General features: G+C 32.8%; 1 protein-coding gene across 1 annotated transcript in view; it reads left to right on the forward strand.

The window, feature by feature from the left end:
• PPA2 (inorganic pyrophosphatase 2) overlaps positions 1 to 7,440 on the forward strand; it is a 127,798-nt gene extending 120,358 nt beyond the window's left edge. The window contains exons 11-12 of the mRNA XM_051967443.1: positions 2,996 to 3,035; positions 4,342 to 7,440. Of these exons, the coding sequence (XP_051823403.1) occupies positions 2,996 to 3,035; positions 4,342 to 4,379 (78 nt within the window). The 3' untranslated portion in view covers positions 4,380 to 7,440. The remainder of the gene's footprint in view (positions 1 to 2,995; positions 3,036 to 4,341) is intronic.
• The last annotated feature ends 2,869 nt before the right edge of the window (positions 7,441 to 10,309 follow it).

The raw sequence follows: 10,309 nt of genomic DNA on the forward strand, positions 1-10,309 counted from the left end.
CTAGTGCCAGATAGTCATTATATATCAGAAATGAGACTTGAATCCAACTCTTCCTCACTCCAAGGGCTTTCATATACATTATTATGTATGCCTCATTTATGCCTCAAACCTGAGGCATATATCTGTCTTAGTCGAACTAAACTCCTATTACCTACTTGCATTTATTTATTGATACACTTTGTCTACCATCCCCTGTTGTACTTATTTCCTTCTTTTCCAAGGTTCTAAGTTCCAAGGAACTTTCCAAGTTCAAGTTACATTTCTTTTATGAGGCCTTTTCTTGGTCCTCCTTTTTAATTTGTTTTGCCTTCGTTAGGCCTCTTTTTTTTATATTTTTCTAATTCTAACTTGTGTTATAATGATTTGTGTATTTGTCTCATCTGCCACTAAGTTATAAGCTTCTTTGGGGAAAGAGTTCTTCATTTTTCATTTTTGTATCCTCAATAACTTTCCATGTAGTAGGCGTAAATAAAAAATTATTGAATTGATTTGAATATTCACCACTTCAAAATTGTTGTTTTCTCTGCATATTTTATGCTCAAGAGTTCTTTCACTTTTTAGAAGTGGGGAAAGAAAAAAAATTTTTTCTAAGCTTTTTCTCTCATCCATTTAATATTTAAATCCTTTGACACTACCCACCAAGAGATTTTGAAATATCCTTTTTTCAAGAGACTTTGAAATACCTCAATATTTTCCAGGGTGATTCCCTTGTCAAAGTTTAAAAGACTGAAAAGTTAAACTGTTTCTTTTTAAAGTTTTAAAATGTAAGCTTTGATGATATAGGAAATAAATTGAAGGCATCAAGTCTTTAGTAATTATTTGTTGAATATGCTTAAACTTGAAAATTGAGATGTTATAATTGAGCCTGTATTGGGAGAAATTAAATTTTCCTATAGCATTTACTTTTGAGGAAATAAATAATTTGCCCAACTTTGTATGCTGAGCATACAAAGATAAAAGGAAACTATTCCTGCATTAAGTGGTTATCCAGCAAACCAAAATAAACTATACAGAAAAGGTTTGATTGAATATTCCTTTTTGTACTATCCTTACAGAATTTTAAAATTTCCTTTAAACTACATTTGTGTACCTTGATGATTTTATACTCATTTTTAAGCCCTTCTTTCTTCCATAAGACTATATGTTTCACCCCAGATTATTTCAGTGGGTTACAAAACAATGGATCCCTTTGAATCTGCTATCACCGGATCAATACCATTGCTTATGTAAAATGCTATTTTTAAAAGTCACAGGTTGTTTCAACAGAAAAATAATATTAGATGAATAATTCTTCCATCATTCCAGTGCCTTATTAGTGGCTGAGGTAACGAGTTTTATGCCTACTGGAAATTTTGCATATGAACCCTGTAATCATTTCAATGCATATGTAAGGCTGAATGAACATTTGTTGTTTGTGGCCTGAAATAACCCTTCCCACATGGGAATTCTGAGTTGGCATGTGATTCCTAGCCAGGCATGTGAGTTTCTGTCTAGGCCTGAGAGTTCCAACTATAGAGGAATCCCCTAATTCCCCTATGGCTATCTAAAAAGCCTGGTATGGCAAGATTCCCAGCACTATGCCTTTGAGATCAAAGCAATCTTAATATGGTTTGGTCTGCTCTTCCTGTCCCTAATTAAAAAAAGAAGGAGCAGGCCAAGTTAGATATAATCATTTGTACAACTTCAATTAGTGGCCATCATATACTGGAATTTTTATTTCACTTACATTTTTAAATGCGGCCATCTGCAAAATTAACGAAGATAGCCACAAGTCTCTTTGACATTAGACCCCCAAATGGCTAACTTGCTTAATAAAGCTCCTTTTTTTAAATCCTGGGAAAACCTCCAAGATAAATTATATATAATTTATAGAGGAAGCTTTTTATTTTTTTTCCTTTCTTACAATCACATTCTTCCCTGTGGAGTGACTTAAGGAGAAACTGTTCACCTGAACTGTTTGTTTCTTCAAAGGAACAGTAGAAAATGGGAGCATTTGAAAATCCTTATGATTTAGATGATTTTTTTTTCAAATAAAGCTGACATTGGTTATGTTCTTGCTGAGTCACTGTCAGTTGAGGGTGAGCAAGATCTAGGGAATGTATGCTGCCCTTCTCAATGAAAGAGCCCTTTTTATGCAAGAGACTTAAGAAGGGAGGAAAAATTCTCTCTTAGGAAACTTTTTAATGCTAATACTTGCCTCTTTTGGATTAAATTAAATCAGCTCAGAGAACCTTGACTGCCCTAGCATCTGAAAGCATTTCCTAGAAATAATCTATATAAATGTTTTTGCTTCACTAGTTTTTCAAGTGCCTCCATAGAGAATGCAACTGAAGGGTAAAAAATGAGCATTTGTGTTGAATGCTGAGAAGGAAACACCTTAGTTACTCCTTGTAACTAATTAGAAAAAAGCTTTCTAAACATATTTTTTTATCTTTAATGTCCATCACTTCATCAATCATTGTGCTTGTAGTGTAGGAACACTAAACTTTTTTTTGTATGTTGGGCAATCTGGTGAAGCCTATAGAATGGTTTTCTGAATAACTTTTTAAGTGCATAAAATACAGAAGATTGCAAAAGAAATCAATTTTTATCAAAATAGTTATTGGAATTTTTTTTTAAGTTCATAGGCCCTGGGGATAGCTAGATGGCATAGTGGATAGAGCACCAGCCCTGAAGTCAGGAGGATCTGAGTTCAAATGTGGCTTGAGACACTTAATACTTCCTAGCTGTGTAACCCTGGGCAAGTCACTTAACCCCAATTGCCTAAGCAAAAAAAAAAAAAAAAGAAAGAAAAAAAAGTTCATAGACCTGTGTTTATCAGGAAAATGATATTTCTTAAGTAGAATGGAATTGTGGGGAATAGTATCCTCCTTTTCAAGTCAAGGAAATGTGCTTGTACTATCTATTAGATAATTTCCTAATAAAATATCCCTGATTCCTGATTCTATATGGAGAATCTTCATTAAAAACTAACTCTCTGTTTTTTACCTCATAGGTATCAACTGCAATAAATAAAGATTCAAATTCCAAAGAAGGTATGTTATCAAGAGGGCCTACACATACTTAATTGCTTGGGATTGTAGAAGCAAAAACTAAAAATCATTTGGTCAAAAAAATTTCTGGAAGTTAAGAATAATGAGCTGTAAAGTATTTACAAAATTGTCTGGATGAGTTATCTTAAATCATTGTACTTTATTTAAAAAATAACCAACAGATGAAATATTTACCATTTTTAAACAAGGAAATAATGCTTGTATTTATCATGACTTTTATTTCCAAGCACTAACACGTTTAGTAAATTATGATGAATTTAAATTAGTGCTTTGGGAAAATTTGTCTACCTTATTTTTTCCTTCAAATCAAGGACCAAAGTACTTATTGGATTTTGGAAATATTTAATACATTTTCTTTGGAAAAATATTGTGTTTAAGGTATTTTGGGAAATACAGCTTTTAGTAAGAAGTGAGAAGTATAAATTTATATATTCAGCATTTGTTTATTAAAATATGCGCCCATTTGGATTTTTTGCTTTTTGCTTAATATTACTTAGTAATAATAATAGTTTACATTTATGCAATGCTTAATATGTATTATAATACTTTATAGGTATTAAATGATTGCACACACATTAGTTCATTAGTTCCTATAAGATGTTCCTATAAGATGTAGGAAGGATCTGCAACTTACAAATTGAAAAAAATGAGAATTACTTACCCTAAGTTCCAAGATGTTTATAAAGGAATGCACCCACAGACATTATTTCATGGGAAAGCAAACAGCATTCCTTATATGGTGTGCTAACAAACTACCTGGTCTATAAAAACCCATTTGGGTTTTTTGGCAGGCAGTTGCAGCTTTTCTAATCCTTTCATGCTGATGTTTGAATGAACTCTAGGTTTCTTGCTGGGTAATGTCATTGTAGTCTGGAAAATAACACCAAAACAAAATGTGGGAGCTTTTGCTTTTCTGATTTAGCTTGACTTAAATTTTGGGGAAAAAATATGCGAGAAACTAAAAACTTATGTTTTACCATGGAGATGAAAATGGAACGGAAGTGTAAAAATAAAATTGAGAAAGTTTCATATTTATATGTTTTTTTCATTTCTCGCAGCATTCTGGAAGAAGATAAACTCCCTGAAGGCAGGGAGTCGTCTTAGTCTTTTTATTTCCAGTGCCTAGAATGTAGTGGACAGTGTTTGTTGTATCAAACTGAACTAAAATGAAGTTTTATTTTCTTTTTCCCTGTCTCTCTCTCTCTCTCTCTCTCTCTCTCTCTCTCTCTCTCTCTCTCTCTCTCTCTCTCTCTCTCTCTCTCTGTTTCTCTCATATTCTTCTCCACAGATGAAGATATCCACAGGTGGCATTTTATTAAGAAGTGATGGAAGTCTCCAATCATCTTTCATCCCCAAGAGCCATAGACAAGTTCAGGCAATAGCTGCTGCCTCCCTCTTGAAGCTTCACTTTTACATGTCTTGAGATAGATAGTGTAAAATAAACATTGGACTTCCAGATTGTTCTTTCTTTTCATATTTACTCAAAATGCAAACTTTTTTTTGTTCTTATTTTGCTTTCTTAGAAAAAGCTTGGAAGCAACATGTTTTGAATTGTTGACCATTCCTGTGCATAAAAGGAAACCTGCAAGTTTCATGGCTCTATTTCTCTGCATGAATGTAGAATGCTAAATTTAATATATTAAAGAGGTTCTTGAAAAAAGTTAATATATTAACTAGGTGATAACTATTGTTCTCATTTCAGAGTATATTAAAATGCAAGTTCTAAAACAAGTGGCAGCTTCATTTAGCCAGCATCTGCCCTCTGTCTTACACTGTCATAGTATCTGAGAATTTGTGGATGCCTCAAGTTTATACTATCTTACATTTGTGTCACACACACACACACACACAGAGCACAGAGTCCTTTCATACTCATCATCTTATGTGATCCTCACCAAGAATTTGACACAATATTATATAAGACAGACATTAATACCATTTTAAAGGTAAGGAAACCAGCTCATGCGAAGGAATCAAATGTAAGAGTTTAGATCTTTACTGAAATATAATAACTGTATATTCTTTTTGTTTAAGATTTCTGAAAACAAAGATTGAGCAATCTTCCATAAAACATATACAGCAACCTTCATAACTGAGACATAATTTGTTAAGTAACCTAAATCCTAATGTTTTAACTTAACCTTAATTTTCCTCATCTGATTATTAGCAGAGATGGAAAATATTTGGAGACTATCTTTTGAAAATTCTTCATAAACCTGAATGTTGCTATTTAGTACCTACTCGGTTTTCTCAGGCTATTGAGTTCCTATTTTCAAAGTATTTAGTCTTGTCAAGATTCTAGCCTTTGAAACTTTTTTCCAAATCCTTTCCGAAGCCTCCATATTAACACATTAGCTCTAGAGACCCAACATGAATGTATCAAGGCATCTTACTAAAATGTCAACTATAAATGGATTATTACTTTATTCTTTATATTCCTATTTATGAATTTTATTTTGCATTTTTGCAATTTCAGTTTTGTCTAGTATTTATATTGTCCAAAATAATTATTCTTATTACTTGCTGTTTGCATAGATGCTCTAAGTGTACAGATGATAATTTGAGATCAGTAATTACCTTTATTGCTAGCTTTTTGTATCATGTGACTCTAGTAGCAACTTGTAATGATCTGGAAGAGTATCTAATTTGTATCCAAGGATGTGGATCACATACTAGACTTGAAAATCAGAAAACTGGGATTCATATCCTGTCTTTGTTACTTCCCAGCTTACTTAAACTTTAATTTCTTCATCTATAAAATGGGTTTTATATTGTTTGTGGTTCTTACCTCACAGGCTTGAAAAGAAGACTAAATGAAGTAATGTTTTTATAAAGTGCTTTCTAAGCATCTGGTATTATATGCCTGGTGCTGTTTGTTTTTAATAACTTGATAGAGATGTGAAAGACTCTGAGAGCAGAATATGCCCAGGCAGAGCTCAAAGGGCAGAATTTATCTTTTGATGTCTCTAAATAGCCTCTTCTGCAGTCTTCATATTTTAAGTCTAATAACTGTTGACAATGTGATGTAGCATTCCTTATGATCATTCTCCATTATTTCAAGTAAATGGTTGAACTTATAAAAGTTAACAAAGAGTTATTAATAAATTATAGGGTACTTAACAGTCTCTATTCTTCAAATACAGAAATTTCACTAGAGATATATTTTTTTAAACAATTATTTTCCCTTCGGCTTCATCTTCTTCTACTCTATACTTTTTCCCCCATTGATTCCCCATTTTTTCTTTTAAATATTTTGAGCCATTTGGAACTAACTTTATTTTGACATGAGACTTTTGTCCTAAAGCAAATGGTTAAAACCTCTTTGCAAAAAGCATTAATAAACTAATATTATTTTTACCATAGTTACCCCCACTCAAAGGGGACAAAAGTACTTCAAGATACATTGGTCTTAGATGATTAGTGTCTACGTTGCTTTCAGAATATACTTGACTACTTTTAAAAAGCCAAAAAAACAAACCAACTAATTTACAGACATGCAGAAATGATCATTGCCATAGGCTGTGTTTGTCTGGATCTAGTGGAAATCCTTTCTTTTATTCCATGGTACTTTTCTGGAATTTTAAAGATGTATTTCATGATATAACACAAGGTAATTTTTAAGGAAAGGCAGGACCTCTGAATATCTTTTGCTTCACTAGCTATCTAGAGTGGTGGTATGCATTTTGTCATGTAATGGTGTTTGATGATATGTGTAAATTGTTGAGATTTTGTCAGAGATGTTGTCAGAAAAATAAAGACATCATTAACTTGTAACTTTCATAAATTTATTCCCAGCAGTCAATCTTTTCAAGTATTGTTTCTAATCAAGATAATATGCTTCACTTGGGAATTGTTTATAATTAAATGATGCCACATAGAGATTCCTAGAGATGTTTAATTCTTATTTATGATTGGTGGCATAAGGAAGAAAATGTTATGAATGGGTTAATATTTAGAAATAAGATATTATTTGTGATTGAATTGCACTAATGAAAGCTTGTGGATTGCAGACAATGAAAATGATTATCACTTTGAGATGCCCAATAGCAAATGTTAGTGATTTGTCAGTGGTATGGGCATATGGAGCATAAACCCTTTCTTTCTATTAAAGACGCTGTCTTTGTACCAGCATCTGTTTGTGTAATTCTCTCCCCCTCCCCCCCTTATCCGGGGCATTTAAAAAAAAATACAACAAATTAGGTTTGCTATTCTTTAATGCCTTTTTCATAACATGCATTGAATGAATGATTTTAAAATGTAGCACAATTCTGGAGAAAACAGGTGGTGTGGTTGATGGAACTGACGTTGGCTAAATACTATGTGGCATAGTGTCACCCTCTGACCAGTTGTTCATTCAATAAAAGCTTTTTGCATATTCTAACAAGAAGTATGTTATGTGTGTGGTTTTAAGTGTTGGCCTCCTCAGGATCTGATGCTTAGTAACTGAGCCCAGCTATGGCAGCCTTTTGGAACAAAGGAGCATTCATTGATGTCTGTGAGCACAGAAACCCGAATCAGTAATAAAAGCTGATGAAAACCTGAATCAAATTATAACTTGTTCCTGGTGAAGATAATGATTTACTTAACTATAGGGAGAAAGTAACATTTCCTTCCTCACCAAGGATTTGTATTTAATATTTGTAGTGAAAGATGTTTCTCTTACATCCATTCTCTCTTACAGGGTATAATGTATAAACATTCGACCACATTAAGAGTAATTCAAATTTGAAACCATACCTCAGTTACAGGAGTGATGCTCCTATAAAAATAATTCCATTAAGACCTGTTTGACCTCTTTAATTTTTGCTTAATATTTTGATGATTTCACAATAGATAAAATGATGTGCCATCTTGAAAGTGTATTGTAATTGAATTCACTTGAAATTCACTTATAATTCACTTGAAAGTGAACTGTAATTCACTATAGTTGCTAATAATACTGTATTGGAGTAAACTGTTAAGACCAAAGACTCTCATCCCCAAATAGTAAAAAGGAGTTCACAGTGTGTAATTCTTTTTCCTTAATGGACACCTCATGATTCTTTTTGTTATACCGCCTGAGAATACTTTGGAGGTATAAATTAGATTTTTAAAAATATATGTGCAAAGATAACTGTATAAATATATATACATGTTATTGTATTTAACATATACTTTAACATATATGGGACTACCTGCCATCTAGGGGAGAGGATGGGGGGAAGGAGGGGAAAAGTTTGAACAGAAGGTTTTGCGAGGGTCAATGCTGAAAGTTACCCATGCATATGTCTTGTAAATAAAAAGCTAAAATAAAAAAATAAATTAAAAAACTATATATATGTGCATATATACATAGGTGCATATATATGCAAAAGATGTAAGAACAGAGTACTGAGGATGAATACAAAAAGGACAAACTACTATGCAAATGCTAAAATACACAGTCATATCTCATGTTAAAAAAGGATCTTTTCTGTTTGCTTATTTTTTAAAACAATGATATTGAAGAAGAGAATAAAAGAAGGATCATTGCTAAAGGTGAGTATTTGAGGTTATCTTCCCCTTTCCTCTAAGCCAGGAGTGATTTTGTTAAAGTACATGTCAGATAATGTCCTTCTCTTCCTTAATTCCAGTGACCATTACCTTCAGGAACAATTATACATTTCTCTGCCTGACTTTTAAAGCTCTTCACAATCTGGTCCCTCTCTTTCAACTCCTATTTCTAATCATTCTTGTCCATGCACTCTGTTACAGTCATATAGTACTGATTGTTTTTCACACACATTTCTCACCTCTGTGACTTTGTAATGCCTGTTTCTTCTGCCTGGAATGCTCTCTTACTGCCTCTGTCCTTTGTTTCTCTCTTTCTATCTGTTTTTCTTCCTCTCTCCCTCTCTCTTGGCATTCCTGATTTCCTTTATTTTCTGTATATTTTTTTCTGATCCTCTTGAGTCCTAGTGCTCTCCCATCCAAAAGAACCTCATTTATTTTGTATATAGTCCATTTATGCCTATACATATACTTAGACTTTCCTCTACTAAAATGTAAGCTCCTCAGTAGTTTTACAGAGTATCTGATAATACAGTAAGTGCTTAATAAATGTATATCAATCAAGTGATGGTGTCTACTTTTCGAGTATCTGAACCAGCCCAATCATCTCAAGAATGTAGTCTCAATCACTGAAATCCATCCAGAAGAAGACAAACAGGACATCAGCTTGCTATTAGTAGGCTATCAAAAAGAATGGATCAGTTCATAAAAGTCTATATTCCTTTTTTTTTTTTAATATGCTTGTAGTTTGTGGAATTGTCAAAATCTTTATAGAAATTCTCCATCTTATCCTTTGTGACTTATGTTGGAGTGATAGTTGACATTTTAAAAATTATTTTTCTTAGGACTTTAAAAGTGATATGATCAAATGTTCTGTGAAATAATTCTATGGGTTGCCTTTTGGTATACCATGAAACAAACCCATTTGTTTGCTCCTGGAGGACAATTGATGAGCTATTTCATTTAGTTGCAACTTCTTTAAATCATCCAGTTACGTTTATAACCAGACTGTCAATATGAGTTGTATTAAAAATTGAGGAAAAAAAGGAAGGTAAAATTTCTATTCCTACTTGCAAGAGGATCAAAGTCTGCTTATGCAACAACCATGAACTTATAAAATAAATAGAGGCTAAATCAATGATACCAGATAATCAGACTATCTGATCATATTATCATTAAATCAGATAGTTATTATCAGTGATGGGAAATTAAGAACTCTCATCAATGACCCTATTTGCATGCCATAAGATATTCCTATTTACTGCAAAGGTAAGAAGATAAGGGAATTTTTTTTTAAATTATAGCTTTTTATTTATAAGATACATGCATGGGTAATTTTTCAGCATTGACAATTGCAAAACCTTTTGTTCCAACTTTTCCCCTCCTTCCCTCCACTCCCTCCCCCAGATGGCAGGTTGACCAATACATGTTAAATATGTTAAAGTATAAATTAAATACAATATATGTATACATGTTCAAACAGATTTTGCTGTACAAAAAGAATTGGACTTTGAAATAGTGTACAATTAGCCTGTGAAGGAAATCAAAAATGCAGGAGGATAAAAATAGAGGGATTGGGAATTCTATGGAGTGGTTCATAGTCATCTCCCAGAGTTCTTTCGCTGAGTTGGTTCAGTTCATTACTTCTCCATTGGAACTGATTTGGTTCATCTCATTGCTGAAGATGGCCATGTCCATCAGAATTGATCATCATATAGTATTGTTGA

Source organism: Antechinus flavipes, chromosome 6, assembly GCF_016432865.1.
Source record: "Antechinus flavipes isolate AdamAnt ecotype Samford, QLD, Australia chromosome 6, AdamAnt_v2, whole genome shotgun sequence".
Classification (NCBI taxonomy): domain Eukaryota; kingdom Metazoa; phylum Chordata; class Mammalia; order Dasyuromorphia; family Dasyuridae; genus Antechinus; species Antechinus flavipes.